This window comes from Ambystoma mexicanum, chromosome 3q (genome assembly GCF_040938575.1).
Source record: "Ambystoma mexicanum isolate Mex_15411 chromosome 3q, UKY_AmexF1_1, whole genome shotgun sequence".
In the NCBI taxonomy this organism is placed as follows: domain Eukaryota; kingdom Metazoa; phylum Chordata; class Amphibia; order Caudata; family Ambystomatidae; genus Ambystoma; species Ambystoma mexicanum.
This window is the reverse complement of record NC_090926.1, coordinates 1111137061-1111158091: the sequence shown is the minus strand read 5'-3', so window position 1 is coordinate 1111158091 and position 21031 is coordinate 1111137061. Positions and strand designations below refer to the sequence as shown.

Below are 21031 nucleotides of genomic sequence, written 5' to 3'. Positions count from 1 at the left end.
ATAAGTGGGGTGAGCAGACTGATGGCAATTGCCGGCAGCCACGAATACCTGCATAACTTACTCGTTCGTGCATAGTGCATCCACTGAAAACATGGCTTTTTACAGCAGAGATGGTGAACTGACATAGTGGAATGAGGGGATCAGTTTGCTGAAAGGGGTTGGCCGGCTGTTGGGTAAGAATTGGTGCAGTCCAACTGGTGTGGGACTACACAAGACTCATCTCATTGGTATTAGCCCCGCCTTTTAATATAGGCCTGTGCTACACAAGTTGGTAGTAAGACTGAGCAGCCAGGCTTATTTTAAGAGGGGTAATGTGAGCTGTGCAATGAAACCAGTGAATACAGGTATCCAAGTAAACACTTACACACTTTATTTATACACATTACACACTTTATTTATACACAGATATTTAAAGCATTCTTTAAAAAGCAGCAATTGGCTGTAACGTTAATTCTCAGTTGGGATTCAATGCAAATAGTGAATAAAGCAAGTGAGTAAATGAGGCATATGCTACGCATGGTCCAGTACATGTAGGTGACGTCAGTTGTCAGTTTAACATTTTTATGGTATCACCTTTGCAAGATTGAGTTTCTCAGGAAGGAAAGGTTAGGGGTAGATCAGAACAGACTGATAGGTTATAAGAACAGTTGGATTCTCCCAAAGGGATGCAGACAGTCAATTATCCCACCATTAAAGTGATGAACATTTAAGACCTGTAAGGGAACAACCTCTGCCAAAGCCAATAGGTTCAGAAGGAGGCTTTAGAGAGGCATGACAGCCAAAGCCGATAGTCAAAGTTCTGATGCTCGTCTTAGAAAAATGTTCTTAGATAGTGTTCAAAAGGGAAATCACAGCAACTAAAGGAGTCCCCTTTAGAAAGCACAGTCTGGAAGGCCAATGCAGCTAAGTTGAGATCAACTTGGTGTTTGGGTTAATATGCACTCCCAAAGGTAGTAAGCACCCTAGATGGCAAAAGGATAAAATTCTCCACAGTACCTTGAAAATGAAGTGTTCCAGCTGGTTGCCTTCAAAATGCAATGCAGTAGACCCTTGTTTCTGGTTCTTCGTCATGGTGACGAAAGGGAGGACGTTTGGCGGGCTCCTGCGGCAGCACTCGAGAGAGAGGGACACGGCAGCAATGGATGTTTGTCTATTCAGCAGCTCTTTGTGGTTTTGGCAACTTTTCCACAGCGCCAATGAAGAACAAAAAGCTCTGGTTAGGATGTCCTTGATCCCTTGGTCCTGGACTCTGGTGAGGGGACTCTGGACGCAGATTTCTTTCTTCTGTAGGGTCCTCTGGATGCCTACGAAGATCTGGCCGGATTCAGACTTCGGGAGAGAATGCACTCACAAGGGGTCGAGGTACCCCTGGTATTTGGCTTTTAAAGCCTTGGAAAGTATCAGCAAGTCGGGGGTTGTGCCAAATTCGAATTTGTCTCGAGGCTAGTTGGTCGCACCAGCGTATGGAAGGAAGTTGTCCTTCACGGGTCTTCCCTGTCGATTCGGGAAAGGGGTTAGCACTGCTGCAGGGCTTCACTGGGCACTTCGCGGTCCAGGAGGGTACTGCTGGCGTCTTCTCTAGTCTTCTGCTTTGGATTTTGTCCTCCAGTGGTCGACTCTGGTCTTGGTCCCAAAAACCTAGCTTTTTATGCAAGTTCCCATTCATTCACAGCCCCAGGCTTTCAATCACGCAGCAGGGTGGCTGTCCTTTTAGGACAGCCAGCCGGCTAATAGGAGCTGGTTTCACTCAGTCACACCTAGACAAAGGACAGGGAGGTTTCGGGACCCTCCCTCACTTCCTGCCTTTCCAGAGACACTGGAGCCTGGGTGGCCTTCAGAGCTGAAGCCCTCCAAAGACAAACTACTTAAAGGGTTCAAAGCCGATAGAAACAGAATAAAAGCCTAGAAGAAACTAACAAGAAATGGCCTTATACTAGACGTTGGGGCTCTGTATACCAAGGGGATAGTTTGATAAAGTCCTACCTTAAGTGGACTTTAAAAAAACTGCACTAACAGTACCACAGATCTGGAGTGGGACCAGACAGTGTCACTCACTTCCTGGGCCACACGCAAGGCAGCAGCTGTCCCAGGCATGTGCATGACTCTATATGGGATTTCCTGATCTGAGAAGACGGGAGGGATAAATAACAATATGGCACAAGCAAAGAAACTCATGGCACGGTTATTTAGGGCACTAGCCACGTTTAGTAGCCCGACGCGGTAAACCCGGATGTGCACTTTAGAAAAATAATGCAAAAATTGTAAAAATGTGTCACCAGCTTGTCTTTCGACATAAAAGTAACCAAACATTCTGAAGTGTAAAAGACTAGGGTGATGCAAAACTGTCGCCACTGCACTGCATTGTAAGATGCTGTGTGCATTGTTAAAATATTACCTAAAAAGACCTGATTTCCCAGTACTGATGGTCTGAAGGATTGATCAGTTTCCTGATGACAAAATGAGAAAAAGGCCAGCGGAGTGAAGCTGAAGGCTTCACTTCCCTGTAAAAAGTCTGGACCCGTAAAAAAATTAAAGCAAAAGGTTAGGAGGTTTATAGAATATGGAAGGAAAGTTGCATAAAGAGTAATGTTTCCCAACAGGCTATGATCGGACAGCACATTAAATAGGGATGCTGTGGCAGGAATTGAGTAGAAGACCCACTGATCGCAACAATAAGGTCATAGATGCAGCAAAAGTAGGAGAAAAAAGTAGAACGTTAAATAGGACGGCAAATCCCCAGAATATGGAATGTTACCCTAACAGGCAGGGTTTCAGTAAGCAAAACAACTCCCAGGCAAGAAAAAGGATAAGCAAATATGTCCATGTATTGATATCTTATTTCTATCGCACTCGTACACACGTTTTTATGTACTCGCAGGTCATACCCTAGTTTCTTCGCCCTAACACAGGAAACCAGAGGAGAGGACTGGAGCAGCAGTCAAGATTGCATAGAACAAGAGTAGACCTAACTGGATTTATTAGTGGTAGGCGAGATCTGCAGAAGTTTAACCTGGCAGCTGGGCAGATGACAGCAAAAATCATGAATCGTAGTTTGCTGTCTGCGGACTCAAAAATGAAGCCTTGGTTCATGTGATGAGGTAATGAGAAAATGATTACTGGGAGGGGAGAATGGGTGTCGTGTTTTGGTCGATGTCTTTAGAGGAAAGCTTTGGGTGAGGTGCTCAGCAGTGGAAGAGTTTGAGCTGTAGATTTCCAGTATCTTGTCCCCAAGCAATAGAAGGCACACTGGTTTGTATCAAACACTGCAAATTGGAATGAAAACGTTGAAGTCTGTGTGTGATGCATTGCTCGTCTTTTGGCATCCAAGTTCTATGTTACAATTCAGTTATTTGCTCTCTCGGATTCCCTTTTATCTCCTTGATGTTACAGGTCCAAAGCGAGTCTGGAGATTGACAATCGTCTCTGCTTCCAGGCATCTGATAAATGTTTCCCTGATGCGACAAGTGCGGCTGATTACCTGGCAGCACTTGCAGCTGTTGAAAGGTTGAATGTTCCATACCCCATCAAAGCAGTTTGGGGTGAGTATGGCATTGGTCATTGTGGGGGCTGAACTGGCCAACCTTTTATTGTAATGCTAAATTTAATGGTTTTGAAGCATGTCTTTATAGGAGTGACTTTAATGATTTGTGCGCTTTGTACCTTTAACAAACGAAAATCTTGTCATCCTTTAATTGCTTTCTTTGTTCACAGTAAGTGATCCTGACACTCCCACGGTTGATACGGTTTGGTTTTTGCCACTGCTAGTGGTGGCAGGGGTGATTCTTCTGGTGATCCTTGTTCTTGGGGTGCTTGTGACACGTCGGAAACGTGAGCACAGTACACTCTGGTTTCCAGAGGGCTTCATCCCAAAGAAGGAAAGCAGCAACAAGGACAGGCGTGATCCCGTGGGACAGGATGCACTTGTACTGAAGTAAGTTCAGGGGGACTTGGAGTTTAAATTGTTATCCAACACTGTAGAAGTATTTAAACTTGATATAGTTGCATAACATTAAGAATGGTGTCTTTTTTACTTCCTGTCCCACTGAGTTCAAGAAGGCTCCCCAGCTTATCTGTTTGAATATCTTCAGCTGATTTTTAGAGAGGGGGAGAGCGGGGCACTTTCTGCCGGTGCTTTCTTTTTAAATAAATGTAGATTTTTATTTTTATATTTTAGAGCCCAATTATTGCCACAGGGCAGTTCAGCAATCCTACTTGTGCACTGTGGGATAGGCTGGTGGCAGCTATAATTTAATTTTGGGTTCAACAGCCGTACAATCATGTTTCCCACTTTAGTAGCCTAATTCAATGTTATGAGGGCCATTATGGAACTAGTGTATTTAAGACATTCTCCCAGATGTTCTGTTTGGCCAAGGCCTTTGTGTTAGCAACAAGGCATGCCTAAAATGGCTGCGCTCAAGTGGGCTGACTCTTAACCCATTCCCTGCACCCTCCAAGGAGTTTAAACTGTGGTAATCTAGTTTTCTTCCCAATACTTATTCTGCACTGGTGTACCCGAGTGTTGGGCAGTTTCTAAGTCCAGTCTGATAGGCTGGCTGCCAAAACCTCTGCCTGCTGTGTGAGATTGGAGGGACTGCGCCTTAGGGATAGTTTCTCTTTTCACACCCTTCCTAACAAAGTGAATGTGCTTATCTAAGGGAGACCATCTGCATTTCTCAGACTTCAATTGATTCTTACCTGAATTGTTGGAGGATTGCCACGAAGATGGGTTGCTGTTTTTCAGGACCAGTTTGGCATAGGCATACTGCTTGCACCATGTGTTGGTGAGAATTCTCAGAAATTTGCCAATTCCCTCCACCTTAGAGACCCCAGCAACTGGAGGTGGGGACTTGATTTATTTTTTACCTGGAGAGAGTGAGACCCTTTTTCCCACTAGCAGAAATGGGGGGTGGGAGGCTCAACTGGTTATGTATGATGACAATGCGTCTTAATTCTGAAAAATATTGATGGTGTAAAAAATGGTACAGATAATGTGCGTAGTTGAGTAGAAAAAGACTTCAGGTGCAGCTGGGAAGATCTCGAGGCCACTCGGGATCCAAAATAAGGAGACACAAAACGCACACTGGACGTTGCCGACCAGTAACCCAAAGCTGCACTCCCAGCGGGATAAAATCCCAAGTCAAATATCGCAACTAAAGGGGCTTGACCTGCTCCTCTGTGGAGTCCGTCATCCCTGATAGTTGGAAAAGATAAAATTGTACTCTTATAGCAGATGATGCATAATCATACTTTCATTGTGTTCAGAAAATTGTAGCTTTTTTGAATATTTCAATTCTCCTGTCTGCCTGCTGGAATGTAGTAAGGAAAAGAACCAAACTGACTCAAAACAGGTTGAACAGATAAAAAACAATTGTTTATATAATAGTCACTTGAAGACGCACTGTTAGTTGCACAGTGCGGTATGTAAATTATAGCAATTATCAAAAAGGCTTTTAAAACAGTGGTACAATTGAGCTGCAAAGACGCTCAGGTTAAACCAAAAAAGGAGAAAATCAACAAGAATATACAGTTATATGACGATTCCATCATTGATCATAACTTTTGAATTTTTTTAACATAGGAAGAACACTCCCAAGGAATGGTTGGTGCCAACGCGTTTCGGATTAAACTAATCCATCTTCAGGGCAGGGTTTGTTAGGCTTTCATGCTGTGTTCATAATACCTTTTCTTGGTGAGTCCTAAGAATAATAGGAATATGCTAATTTAGAGTTTTGAGTATAACAGAGTAATTCAAATTAGAGGATAGAAGTGAGCAACTACTAACATAAGTGGTCCAAAAGTACAAGACTTGTGGATGGTAGTCTGGTCTGGAGATGGCGGGAAACAGCCCCCTTCCTTTTCAGGTATCTGAAACGAGAGGGAAACTTCGGTCATAGCGGGATATGAGGACACATACTAAATCGATCCCCTGAGTGTTCATGTTAAAACTAGAATGTATGCTAAGGCGTTAGGACCATGCTCATGTTGACAAATATATAAAAGGTGAATCTAGGTCACCTTTAGTCAAATGCTAACATCATAGTTTTAAAGCGCATCTGACAAGTAGTGTCAGAAGCGAGGAAGTTATAAACTGTGCTCCGTAAGGTCGAGTGGAATTACATGCGTGTTACAGCCACCATCAAGTGAGAACGGCAAAATCCCATGTTTACTAAGTCACTTACTTAGGTAGGAAGCGAGGGAATTGCCCGAAAAAGTCCGTCCTTGGTCTCCTTGGTTACCTGAATGCACCCAAAGGTGATTGGCTGGTTGTCTTTCGAGGACAGCCACCCTGCTGTGCGAGTGACAGCTAGGCTGCGCCTGAATGGGAGAAACCTGCATAAAAGACAGTCTCTTGAACAGAAGGCAGTCGACCACTGGAAGAAACATCCGAAGAAAGAAACTGGAAGAGAAGCTTGCTGCACACTCCTGGACTGTTGGTTTGCCCGGTGAAGCCATGCTGCAGTTCCAAATTTATTATCGACTAGATGAGCCAGGAACGGAAGAATTCTTCTCTTGGGTTGGTGGGACCAACTGACCCCCAAGACGAACTTTACTAGAGCCCCTCTCCCTGCTGGCTGTACTGCCCTGGTGCCTGGGGTCAACACCAGAAACTAGTACATAGTCTTTAAGACGGACCCGAGCTCCAGGAAGATCCTAAGGACCCTCTCAAATCAGGACAACCCAAGCCTGAGCCACCTCAACAGTGCTGGACCCCAGAAGCAAGGGGAGCCATCCAAGTGTCCAAGAACCGCAGTGCTGCTGCCCAGTAGCCAAAACTGCAAAATGCTGCTGATTTAGAAAGAGCCCATTGCCGCCTACCTTCAAATTGCAGTGCAGGATTCCGCCAGACGCCCTTCCTCTTGTCTCCACGACTGAGGCCCAGGAACACAGGAACTGCAGGACTGCAACATGAACAGAAGCCAGCTGAATCCTCTTATTCCAACCTAAGGTACTGTCTTGACTAAAGGGGTACGGTACTTAACTTTTTGGTCTGTAGCTTTTGTTCTCACTGGAGACTTGCAGTAGCTGCTTTTTCTGCAGAGTTGCTTGCAGCTTTGCCCGTCACAAGCCTTGTAGCTTGTGGCCCTACAGTGATTCTTTTCTACAAACTCTCTAAATCACATTGTGCAAGACTTTTTGTGCTATCTGAAAAAGTGCATCAGCTCCCTAGAATTTGTTCAATTGACTTTGGCTGTCCTGGCTCTCAGTAGACTCTTCGGAACCATTTACTTTGTGTTTAATTGTCCCTCATAGGTGGTGCATAAAATACTTGCATTACTGGGAAAGGGTTAACCTACACTGCATTGGGAAGATTACAAAGTATTCACATATTCTGAGAACCTGTTGACCTTTCCTTCCATAACCTTTTCCACCTCCTCAGTATTGCATTTAAGTGTCAAGTGATATATCAATGTCCACAGTGTCCTAGTAATTGAAGTCACCTGAGGGTGTAGGAAGTGTGTGACATCCCAAAAGGATATCTACTTGCTTAACGTAAATCTGAGGAAGTGTTGTTAAGAGGTGGTACTATTGTTGCATACTGCCCTTTCTAAAGAATGCTTACTTAAGAACTGACTGTTAAATAATTATTTTACTAGAAAACCTTGAGTATGTTATTTGAATACTTGTATTTGTGAACCTCCGTTGCATCTCTAGAGCTCGCATTTACCTCTCTTGAGATGTCTGGCTGCTCAGTCACTCTACCAACATGCGTAGTACAGACCTATACCAATAGTTGGGTTACCCATTGCCAAGAGGACAAGGCTGGTGTAGTCTCCCACAGGGTTACTGCATACAGTCTTGCCTAACAACTCCCAGCACATCTGCAAATCCTGGAGGAAGAGGTGCACATCCTTCTGGAAAAGGGCGCTGTGGAAGTCATCCCCATTCACCAGTTAAACAAGGGTATTTATTCAGTGTACTACTTAGTACTCAAAAAGGATCTCAACTTGTGCCCTGTATTAGGCTTGCGCCCAGCGAACAAGTATGTCAAATCGCAAAAATTCAGAACGACAACATTGCAAGAGGTAATCCCGCTTTTGCGGCAGGGGGATTACATGGCCCCATTGGATATGAAAGATGCATACTTTCATATTTCAATGTTGCCAGCGCACAGAAAGTACCTAAAGTTCATGATAAAGGACACCCACTATCAGTTCAAGGTTCTTCCCTTCGGCATACCCTCAGCTCCAAAGGTGTTCACAAAGGTACTGGAGGTAGTAGCTGCTCACCCGAGCAGGCAGTCCATCCCGGTCTATCCTTAACTCGACAACTGCCTAATAACGAGGGATTTGTACTTGCCTATCAAATACCCAGAAGAAGGTAGATCTCTTCTTCAGCCTAGGGTTCTCGATCAACGAGAAAAAGTCCAGCCTAGATTCCAGCCAAGTCAAACGGTTTCTGGGGGCTCTAATTCAGACCAAAGACGGCCTCGTCTTTCTCTCCACCGAGAGGGTTCAAAACATGCTGTTCCAGAGCCCTTACTATGTAGCTAGTCACAAGGTGACCGTACACCAAGCCTGCATCCATCTAGTCCCACACATGCGTCTGCGCATCGGCCTATACAAGGTTGGCTCTCGAGCCAATGGTGTCAGGCCAGCGGACTATGGGACGTTCTAGTGGTTGTGAAATCCTTCAGGTCTGGTTTTCAATTCCCTAAAGGTCCACTTAGCTGCGCTTTCAGCATACACCATGTCCCAGAAAAAGGTGTTGTGGTGGAAAATTCCAGTAATTAAAGCATTTATGGAAGGGGTAAAAAGACTTGATTCCCCCTATTCCGAACCCAGCTCTCAGGTGGGACCTGAACGTTGGTCTTACTAGATTAATGGGGCCTCCCTTTGAACCAATGCACAAGGCTAGCCTTAAAGCACTCACCTACAAGATTGCCTTCTTGGTGGCCATCACATTGATGAGGAGAGTTGGCGAACTGCATGCCCTTTCAGTTCAAGATCCATTTGTCACGATTCACAAAGATAAGGTGGTCCTGCGCACCTACCCACGATTTGCACCTAAACTTATCTAGAAGTTCCATATAAACCAGTCCATAGAACTACCCACCTTTTTCCAGAACCCTACTAACGAAAAAGACAAAACCACCAAGCAAAATGTTTTTCATTTCAGTGGCAGCTGGTAGAGAAGGGACCCTGTCTCTAAATCAGCTATTTCAAAGTGCATCGTAAAATGCATCACACTGTGCTACATCTTGCCAAAAGCGATCTGCCCTTCACACCTAGAGCACTCTCTACTCGGCGCACAGGGGCTACCATAGCATTAATTGGAAATGTTCCTCGAGTCATTTGTAACGCAGCAACCTGGAGTTCTGTACACACCTTTACACAACACTATTGCCTAGATATACACTTTAGGTCTGATTCTCAGGTGGGACTAGCAGTGCTAAGACTTCTCCTTGCTACTGTTTCTTCACACATCCCACCACCATCTCTGGGTAGTGCTCTCTAGACTAGGCACAGCATGTGATTCTAAGCAGATTAACAAGCATCAGAAGACCTGCATCACTCACCGTAATAGCATTTGTTCACATGCGCCCACCCTTCCTCCCCTCATGGAGTAGAAAGAACAGACCTCTTACACCGTCTCTCTTCTGTACTCGCTCACGCTGACTATAAGGCTCTCACGGCAGAAAAACAAAATCTGAGGCACCTCCATGCGTGGGGGATTTGGGGTACACTACACGTCACATTAGGGATAGTGTTAGCCACGCCCATGTTGACGTCCCCTTTCGATCTTCGAAAGAAAGATGCAATACTCAGCGATGACCACTAGATGTCGGACTATATGCACAGCATGTGGATCCAAGCAGATATAACCATCAGAAATGCTATTAAGGTGAGTAATCCATGTCTTACCCTTGAGTAGTAATTCAGTACCACTAAAATGTAAAAGAATTGCAAAGAATATTATTCATGGAAGTTTAATCTGCATGGAGTATGATTCTGTTACCAAAAAGAGAAACAAGGGTGGTGCATGGTCCTGGAATCTTACTCATGGAAAATCTATTGATGCTTTGCATTTTACTTCTGTCCTAAATTTACAGATGTCAATTGTAGTGGATAACAAAATAACTTTTCTTTTACCAGGTGTCAAATGCACCTAAACCTTTTTTTGTAGTTACCTGTGAATTGTAAAAAGTAGCTAAAAGAATGTTGCAGTGGCATAGCTCTTATTGCTGTAGTTTGTAAGTTGACAAACCCTGACGTTTTTCTCGTCCTTCAATTCACTCTTCCCTTTTAGAGACCTCTGCAAGGACGAAAGCCTGATTGGGGATCACTCTGATGACTGGCTGGACACGGATTGCCCTGAAGCAAAGAGGCTGAAGGTATTTTATGGGTTTAGAAATATCTACTTCTGCGCATACATTCCTGCATTGTCACAAGTTCTTCGCCACATACCTCTTGCTATTTCAGTACTTTATTTCAAGAGCTGTAATACAACTGTTAAATTTAGCATTTTATGCATCTGTAACATCACTGTAGACTATAACCACCTGCATCTGTTGTGTTCTAGTTCAACATAACTGTTCAGTGACATAGGTTCATTTATTTCATTGATTTCAGGTGCAATTCTGAACTGAAGGCAGTAATGCAGAAGCAGCTATTAGAAAAGAATTGGGCAGAAGCACATTGCCAATTGGTTAATACTGACAGATTTGTTTTTATTTGTAGTACAGGGATGTCACTTTCGATCATCAATCACTTAACACATTTAGAGAGGTAAATTACCAAAAGGGTGCCTGTACAATAGCACAAATATGAGAACAAGTGGTGAGCCAGTTTAAAGTTATGAACAAAGTGGAGCATACATCCGGGACAATGAAAAACAAATTGAGACATGGGTGGCATACAAAGGTAACATTAAACTAGGGTGGGCAAGTACTTCAAACTAAGGAGTACTGTAAAACAATATAGAATTGCATCATTATGCTTCACTGGAAGGAGAGCAATCTGAGTGGTGGGGTGAGGATGAGGGAGAAGACCTAGGAAGCTTTGAAGAGATCCACGGTTGGGCTGGCTTCGATTGTGATAGACTTTTGGTTCCAATAGCGTGGTAGGTAGAGTGAAAGCAAGAGAAGGCAACAAGTGGGAATGAGATAGTGAGTAGACCACATAGTTAGAAAGGAGCAATACGATTGGTGTCTTTTGAGACTAACAGAAAAATCTGTAAAGGGATCATTTGTGCATGGAAAGCTAGTTGGTAGGGTGTAAAGTGCAGGTCATGAAGTTGAGGACTTTCTCTATGGGGAGGAAGGAGTAGGCATGAACAGTAGTTTAGTTCGCTGAGCACAAGGGTGGAGATTAGGAGTTTGTTGTGTAGTGAAACAAATGGGTGAATTTTGAGAAGGTTAATATGAGCAGTAGAGTCTGATGAATTGCTGCTGTCAGAGTCCACTGTCAAAGATGACCTCAAGGTTGCGAATCTTGAGTGAGGGGAAAATGGTCAACTGGAAAGGAGCTAGGGGAGGTGAAGGACCTGTTGGAAGCTGGCAGAAAGATTTTGCTTTTGAAAAGTTCAGCATGAGGCATCTTGGCCATCCATTGACTTATTCAAATGGGGCAGTTGGTAATTCGTTCTGAGAGGTTTACGTTGAAAGTGGTAACAGTAATAGAAATGCAAGTGTAGTCCTCAAGAGTTGATAGTGAAGGCCCTATATGTCTTCCTATGGCAAAAGGGATAGAGGGTGAAGATAAGAGGTCCAAGGACTGTTCCTTGGGCCAGATGTTTACAAGTTGTTGGAGATTATAAAGGAGTGATTGTCCAGGTAGGAGGCAATCCAGGTGAGCACAGATTAGTGAAACTCAAGGTCCTAGCGAGAGAAGGGTTTAGACAGTGTTGAAATTGGCAGAGCTACAAAAAGAAGAGTATAGAGGAGTTTCGCATTATGATGAGCATCAGAGAAATTGAAGACTTGCAGAAGTACAGTTCGATGGAGTATTCACTACAGAAGTCAGATTGAAGTGGATCTCCAATGCCATTATCAAGGTACTTGGTGATCCAATTGAAGAACACTGGATTGAGGACCATTGAATATTGTCAAGGAGGGAAACTCAGTTTGCTGAGATGTTTGGGTCAGCAAGCAGTTTCTTCAAATGGGGAAGCACCATTACAGAATTGAAGGAGGCAGGAAAGAGTTCAGCAGAGGGAGAGAGTTTTAACTTACTCTGTGATAAGCACAGGCAAAACTTGTTGTTGGCAGCACACAATGGGTTGGTGCTTCTTTGGATGGGTGCTAATTCAGTAGGAGAGAAGTAAATGGGTAGAAGGTGTGAGGGGAGTGTGATGGACACGTAGGTGGGAGATGAAGACTGGAGGGCTGCATGTCACACATTTAAGAAATGTAAGGGGGAAAGTAGTGAGAACATAAATCATTAGAGGGTGTAGAAATGGCTATTGGCTTAGGTGTGCGCACATTTTATAGGGTAGAGGAACGTTTTCATGAGTATTGCAAAGGGAAGATAACATCTTTGCGATGTATAGGGATTTGGTAGTCCAGTACAGACGTGAGGGCTGCAAGTCAATATCTATAAGGTTGGTGTTCCATGATTTGTGAAAACTGCAGGTCACAAAACATGCTGCTTTAGAGGAACTGGCTAGCAGAAGGAGGGATCCGGGGCTGATGACTGTGACAGCAGGGTGTGAATGTGCATGCAGGATATGAAGTCATAAATGCATAGTGAAAGTCCGAAAAAACATGTCCAATGTTAAGAGGCATGGTTTGAGGCAAGACCGGAGAGGTCTTTACATCATCATGGCAAGGGGCAAGAGTCCTGCTTGAGTTTCATCCTGGTCATTGAAGAGGGTGAAGGCACAGATGTTTAAGTGAACAATGGAGTCATCAGGGGGGAGGGGCCAGTGTTGATGACCAAGCAGACGGGTTTCTACCAGAGAAGGTAGGCTGGTCATTGAGATAGTAGACGGGGTGGTCTGATAGAAGGGCGTTCAATGAAAAGGCAGTTTGCTGCAGAGTGCTTGGAAAGGGTAAACTACACATGCATGAAAATAGGGAGGGTTGTGGTAAGTGACCCAAGGAGAACTTTGATGTCAGGAGTTGAAAAGCTTGGGGTTTATAAAGAGCCAGAACTGAGAGGAGTGGAACAGTGGTGTTAGGACAGATTTCTTTACAGTATCTGTCCCTTCATTTGTATGGACCCCCAAACCTTTTGCTTTTATTTTGGAATATGACCTGCTCTTTTTGTAGTGAAGCCTACAGCTTCACTACTGGTTTTTGCTCATTCATCATGGGAGACTATGTCCTACAGGCTGTCGGTACTGGGAAACATTGCTTACCCGAGTCTTGTTACATTGTCACTGTATCATTATACAATGCATCTTACAGTGCAGTACAATGGGGTACCCTTTTTGTTTTACTCTAGACTAACACTCAGGATTGTTGGTTACTTTAGTTATGCCTAATGGACAAGCTAGTGGCAGCAGTTACTTTTTGCTGTTTGTGTATTTTACTTTAACCTTACTGTGTTTGGCTACCTACTGTGACTAGTGTCCAAACATGGCCATGCCACAATGTTTTCCGATTGTCCCTTGGCCATCTTGTCACTAACCCTCCTTCCTGGCCTGTGAGGCAGGACAATCCAGTGCCCGGGAAAGCAGAGTTTCTGCAGGCTACTGCAGGGCCATGTGTTTGCTTCCAAGAAGTGGGTTGTGACGGCCTGGTACCAATCCTCTAACTGGGTTCAGGTTGTCTGAAGGTATGCATAAGCTGTGCCACCAGTGGTCCTTATTGGATTACTGATGGGGTGTGTGTGTGGGCCAGATCTTTGATTGGTTTGTGGGAGTTTAGGTTCTTACCTGCTTTTTGAATGAGAGGACCCCTGCACCCATTCTTCAGAGATGCTGGTAGAAACCTGAAGAAGCAAAGTATCCTGGGCAGCTGCAAGATGTGTAAGGAGACCGTGGGCTTGTTGGAAGAAGGCCTGGCGACCAACATCTGCTGCTGTCCTGGAAGAGTCCTGTCTTTTAGGTGATCGTTAGCAGTCCTGTGAAGGAGCTGCGACCCTTGGAGTGGAACGAGCATCCATTCTCGACATTGGTTTGCAGTCCTACGGAGGAGAGCCCTTAGATGTGCCCCTGGATCACCCAGTGGATGCCCAGCTCAATGTTTAGGCTACCCTGAAGTAGACGTCACTGTTCCACATTGAAGCCTGTAACTTGGGGAATCGACAGCTTGTGCTCCAAGACTCGCCCCTGCCAAATGTCGTGCTTCTAGCATCAAGGGGACACAAGATAGGAGACAAAGACTGACTATAAGTGTCCCAGTATGTCACTGTGCATCTGTGCCAATTTTCTGAAACAGTTTTCCTGCAACCAATCGTGTGCTGAGAGGTGCCCTGCATCGAGTTTCTCTGCATTCTCCAACCTGAAGACCTTGCACAAGAATTTGTCACCAACCGGAGAAGTGCTCAAAACTGCAACCTTTGGGGATCAGGGACCGGCACTGAAGGTGGGAAACGTGGCCTTGAACCCTCTTCAGAAGACCTGCCAAGTCTAAATATGAATAGGAGTATGGGGTGAGTACTTGCCTGAACCCCTAACTCCCTTTTAAAAATGTGGGAGGGTTCCGGTGTTAAGGAACCCCACTCCACCATCCTTTATAATGAGTCGAAGAGTGGGAGTGGAGCTGCTCTTGTAGCAGACATGTGAAGATAGCAAGAACAGAAATGTAAGGGTTATGAGTTGAAGTGATAATCTTGTTTAGAATGGCCATAACATTCTTAATTCAGAAGATGCAATATATGCAGATAAATCATTAAGAAAACCTTTTAATGATGGAACTGATAAGTTACAGTTAAAACTTTGAGCGAGTTACCTTGATTTTATTTAGTGAAAAATTACTATTCCAACAGATGGAGTCCTCCAACAGATTCCTCATTTTAGATATATTCTTCTAGCTTCCTCTGATCAAGGAAACGTTTTGCTAGCAGCAGGGGGGGGGGGGGGGGGGCTGTGCGATGTCTGCATGTAGCGCTCACCATGTGGTGACCTTAGTTACTTTTGACTGCATGCTTCATGGGACCTCAACCTTTTTTTGACGAAGTCCCAAATATTCATTTTAGTGCATTTTATACCCTGAACTCTTTGGGCTTTAAAAGATGCAATGACTGAAGTGTGAAAATGTAGCTGACCGATCTCCAAAGGCTGCCGGAGGCCCGACAAATATTTGCACATGCCTAGTATCCTGGGTTCGGTGCCTTCCTTGTGATGTCCTCTGAGCAATATCACCGCCATCAACCACCAATGGTCCCTAGTGATCACTCAAAGATGCATCACCTCAAAGTACCTGTCTGCATCAAGGATGAACTCCAGGGTTGTGGTCTGGTTGATTTTGAGATCTTTTCAGTCACTATTCAAAGAGGATGGGTACCAGATCCTGTTTGGTTTTGGACTTTTTCAAGGGGTACCATCAAGACTCCCCTGAGGAGTTTTTATCAGAGGACTCCTGAATTGAATACACGGCTGCTGATTTAAGGTGTGCTAGTGGACTCGTCATCTTTCCACAGGATGATTTGATGCAATCAGACCCTTATGCCCACGCTAATGCCACACATAGGAAGGAGCTGGCAAAAGAATGTGGCTGAGCACAGGGAAAATAAGATGGAAACTGCAGTCAGTGTGTGGTATGTATGCAAAAGAGTCTGGTCGGCACAGGCTAAGAAACATGTGGAGGGACCTATACGCCGATATTGCAATGCGCCTCCTGCTGTCAAATACTTTCGTGATCAGCTGGGAGTATATAACGAAGATGATAAATCTGTGGAAGGAAGGTAAATCGGACCACTACCAGAGGCAAGTAATTTGGTCTTGCCATTAATTAAAACTACATAAATGTGCATATGATATTGTGGAGGCCTTGAAGCATATGCTAAGGTGAAGATTATGACCTTATTCAGCTCAAAACCCATTGTAGCCATTTTGGACCTGCTTGGATTTACTTTCAGGGCAACTAGTCAAAACAAACTGGAATCTAAATTGAGGAACAAAAACGGACAATTTGTATGTATAATCATTACATGTGACTATATAAAATGTGAAGAAATATAAAAATCTTGAGGCAATTTAAGAGATTAATACATTGTCAAGCACTGAATATCAATCGGAAGGGCATTGCTTTCACTTTGATATTAGGGGGTTGTGGCCATTATATGTAACTCTACGATATTTGATTTGTGTATGTCCAGTTGGGATATGCAGAGCTTTGCTGCATAGGAACCAATAGAATACAAACGTACACGGATGATCTAACCTCAATTTAACAATGTGCGTCCCTAATGTCACCTGTACCTTTTGCAGAGTCAGAGAAAATTGTACGTTACTGTGGTACTAGCAAAACCCATGCAGTGGCAGCTGACAAGGCATCTCCCGGTTTCCTAACTGTGATGTTGTCCTGTCTTGGACTTGGCGGTAATCAATGGCAGTTGCACAGCCATAGTCTACATGTGTAATGCCAGACAGCACTAGCAGGGGTCTGTACAACTAAAGTGGTACTTTGCTTACTGTTTGTCCAGCAAACACGGAAGTCCTAGTCTAGTGCAAGAGGGATGAAAATGGGGGATAACAGAGTATGTTTACACTGTTATAGTAGTCTAAAATCAATCTTTCAAATGTTTGGCAGAGGTGCAATGCTGGACTCACCCTTTCAACGCCCCCCTCCCCCTTTTGAATGAGAAATGAAGCAAGGTGAACTATCATGCAGCTAATGGCGGGGTTCTGATTTCAGATGGAGGATTGTCTCTTGTCTGATACGGAGGACCCTGTGGATTGCCGTCAGTGGACACAGCATCACCTGGCTGCTGCAGACATTCGGATGACCCCATCTATGGCCCTTACCCCACCACAAGGAGAATTTGATACAGGCTGCATGGATGTGAATGTCAGAGGTCCTGGTGAGTATATTTCTAAATTAACTATTTAAACCAGATTTGAAATTAAGAATGTGTCGGCCATTGAGTTTGACATGCTTGAAGGTCAGCCTGGCATAGTTGTTTCCCTTTATATACTGGGACATGTAGATTATTTCCTAATTTAAATTCATGAAATCTAAAAATCCCATGAATTCAAGTACTAATAGGACTGTATGGCACCATGGCATTTTTGTGTTGTAGCTCTGTCCCTGAAATCCTACCTTCCTCGCCCGTTTCACCAAAACTCTTCCCTAGTTAAGTCTCGTTTGAAGAATGTTCCTAGACCTAAAAGGTAGGGTTCAGGAATAGCCTGACATTTGACAGTAGCAGTGGGGCATCGGGAAAAGCATCGGGCTACATCAACAGCTTCAATTGGTACTCTGACTTTCTGTCCCCTTTCCTCCATAATTGTGAGCTCCCATCGGGCTAGAACTGACCCTTTAGCAGCAAAGTGCATGTTTACCCTTGAATAATTTGACGCAGAGGACTGACGCCTCCATGAGACTGCCCCTCTTGCTGTGTTACGGTCATCCCTTTCTCCACGTTGTACAATTCAGAGGCCTGGCACAGCTTCTCCCGTTTTCATCACTTCCACACAGTGCTTTAAATAGATTTTTTGTCCCCTTTTCCCTAGTTCTACTTGGGTCCTATTCTATTTATGCTGCATAGTTTCTCAGTTTGTGCAGGGTGTTGTCAGCTGTTGATGGTGGACCCTCACGCTCTGTGGCTTCAGTGTTTGGAACTGCTTCACCTTTGGGAAACCTGCACACTGATGCACTTTCCAGCAATTCATGAAAGGCTCATCTGACGCGGTGGGAGGAGATAATCATTTGCTCCCCTGGAAGCCTACAGATCGTTGGGAATTCAAGGAAAGGGACCTGTGCATTCTAGTCAAGTGGATGGAAACCAATCAATCAGATCATATACACTTTTTATAGGTGCTTCAAAATTCTCTACAAGTTGTGTGGAACTCCAGCATACGGCTCTTAAAAGACAATGTCGTGGTCATTTTTACATAATCATACACAGTGGCATCTGTTAGGCAAAGTTTGTTTGCAGTACTCTCTGGGAACACTACAAACAACTATTTGTTTATTTATATGGCGCACCGGACCAGAAGGTATGAGGGCGCAAGCATTACAAGAATATTCTCAACTTAGTTACAATACTGTACATTATTTACATTATTATACATATTGGGTGGATTCAGTTACAGTGAGAAACAGTTACAAGGATACAGAGTAACATTACGACATAGTTACAAGTTGAACAAATGTGTAGTGGTTGCAGGGTGTCATTATTGGCTGTCATTATTGGTCTTTGTTCTTAAGCCACTGGAGGTAGTTACGCCTAAATTGGTGGTAGGTTTGAGGTGCTCTGACGGAGGGTGGTAGTGAGTTCCAGTGTTGGGCTGCTTTTACCTGGAAGCTGTTGCCGCCCATTTTCATGCGCTTGAATCTGGGAACAGCAAGCAGGTTAGCATTGCTATTTCTGCTGAGTCTGTTGGGCATGTATCTGGTTATTCTGTCTGAGAGATAACTGGGAGCTGCGTTGTTAAGGCATTTGTGGGTGAGGGAGGCTACCTTAAGCAGAATTTTGTCTGTGGTAGTGAGCCAGTTGTGGGTTCTCCTAGTATTCGAGATGTGTTCTCTTTTAGGGAAGTTAAGCGCTGCTCTGAGGGCATTGTTCTGTAGGATCTGGATTTTATTGGTAATCTGTTTGTTGGCGCCTACATAGAGGGAGTTACAATAGTCCAGTTTAGATAGTATGAGAGCTCTGGCTAGAGTAATGCAACTTTGGGTGGAGAGGAAGGGTTGACTACAGGTATAGGCCACCCAACCTTTGGTATAAGCTTGTACTACGCAGTTTTGGTAGCATGTTGAGCAGCCAGGCTTCTCTCAAGAGGGGAATGTGAGCTGTAGTGGAGTTACACAAAGATTCACAATTACAGGTATTCAAATAAACTCTGAGACTCCAGGTTTCTTGCATAAACAATTTATTTAGCAGTCAGTTTTAAAGCCTTCTTCAGAAGGGAGCAATAGAATAGTAACACACAAATGTACTTCAATACTGTACACTCCGAGTTTCTGAATCAGACAAAGCCCCTTTGGGATGGCCCACAGACACAACCTACACCCACAGGTGACTTCAGTAACAAGGGTGCTGGGGACATTAATAGCTTACTGTTGGCATACAGAATACTCTTTAAAAGGTAAGTAAAAGGCAACAGTTATTAGAACACAAGAAATAAAAATAATCATAAGCAGGGCAAATACTTTCAGATCGCTCTGAGAAGAGTCATTCAATTCAATAGGCTAAGCCAAAGTCAATGGGCCAAAGTCTTTGTATAGGATGCAGCACTTCAGGTAAGTAAATGGAAAAGTCTTTGCACATGTTCTTAGGAGTATTTGAGAACAAGAAGAATCAAATGTAGGGCCACAAGCTGATTAGACTTGAGTTGCAGACGTTATAAGCACTTCCACAGTAAGAGGTAAGTTCTCTTAGGCTAGTGTTTACAGTACCTTATTAAATAAGAAGATGCAGCTGAAGACTTGTTACTGTACAGCTCTGCAGATCTTACTGTTCCTGGACCTCAGTCGTGGGGACAAGAGGGAGGAGGTTGGGGGACTACTGCATTGGCACCGTCAAAGCTAGCAACCAGCAAACTTTACTCTCAGTGGCTGTTTCGCATATCAGCTCCTTGCAGTACAGCAAATGGCAATAAGAGCGGTTCCTGGTTGTCAAGGTGGACTTTCCTCACATCTGAGGTCCCACACTCGACTGAGGAGGGTTTGGGGGGGTGTTAAGGCTTGGTCAGTCCTGCTTCATGGGAGTCCAGAGGATCTTCCAAAAGCTTTAGGCCATGCACACAATCTGGTGTCCCTCTGCCTTGCTCTACAATTTCCTGCAGCAACTCTGAGGAAATTCAACCAGCTCTGAGATGGGTGTCCAGGTGGCTTACTTTGGCGATTCGGACCTGCAGTGGGGCTTCACCGCGCAAACCAACGGTCTAGGAGTTGCAGCAGCCGTCCTCTTCAAGCTCTTCTTCGTCCAGTGGTCGACTCTGCCTTCCAAGCCAAGAGACTCGCCGTTTATTCATTTCTCTCCCATTCATTCCAGCCTAGATGCCACTCACCCAGCAGGGTGGCTGTCCTTGCCGGACAGTCAGCCAGCCAATCACGCCAGAGTGCATTTGGATCTCCTAGGAGAATAAGCACAGAGTTTCGGGCACCTCTCTCACTTCCTGCCTACCCCAGACACTCGGGCGCCAGAGGCGTCTTCACTCCTGAAGCCCGCCAAAGGCGAATGAACAGAGACCAAACCTGGTTAAGCGCGCAGAGAAAAACTCTAGAAAGACCTATCCACAAAGAAATGGCGAAATAAGAAGACTGGGACCTTTTTTAACAAAGGGCGCTCAGACGCCATTTTGAAAAACATGGCTCCCGCGATTTAACGTTACCGGAGCTACCAATAGTTTGCAGTCGGGGGAAAAAAATCATGGAAGTTCGTTGTAAAACCACTGCCACTAGCCATTCTCAGAGGAAAGGGTAACATGTGACTGTTAAATAAGTATCTAGACACTCTATTGTAAGATGGGGTGTGCTGGGTCTAGAAATTTAGAGGACTAAGTGAAGTAAATTTCACTCGACTGTTCTGGGAAACAATAGTTGATCCCAGAGAAGGTATTTAAACCTTGGGAAATCTGAAAGACTTCCCTGTGGCACTGTACTGAGGAGGGTGCAGGAGCTTCACAGAAGACACCCTAGCAGGATTCCAGCAGTGGAACTGGGTGAACTGGATCAGAGGCCTCCCAATCACAGAAAAACCCCCACACATCACAGGAATCGCAAGCCAACAAAATACCTAAACATTGAAGATTTTGCAGCAGGAGAACTTCAGGATCTGCAGCCAAAAGCCTGGTCAGTGGATTCCTTGTCGTGGTGACTGAAAACAGGACCTTGGAAGGGACTTTGCAGTGGGGATCAACCGAAAAGGCTCTAGGCAAGGTTTTGCTTGTGGCTGAATGCGGCTCTGTAGATTTGGCACCTCTTACAGGCGCACAAAAGACAGAAAATCGCAGTTGAATTTTCGTTGTTACAAAG

General features: G+C 44.5%; 1 protein-coding gene across 1 annotated transcript in view; it reads left to right on the top strand.

Moving 5' to 3' along the window:
* The window catches only part of LOC138447652 (neurogenic locus notch homolog protein 3-like), a 536025-nt gene that overhangs the window by 475137 nt on the left and 39857 nt on the right, over window positions 1–21031 (top strand). The window contains exons 27-30 of the mRNA XM_069603876.1: window positions 3391–3539; window positions 3712–3931; window positions 10249–10333; window positions 16745–16910. Of these exons, the coding sequence (XP_069459977.1) occupies window positions 3391–3539; window positions 3712–3931; window positions 10249–10333; window positions 16745–16910 (620 nt within the window). The remainder of the gene's footprint in view (window positions 1–3390; window positions 3540–3711; window positions 3932–10248; window positions 10334–16744; window positions 16911–21031) is intronic.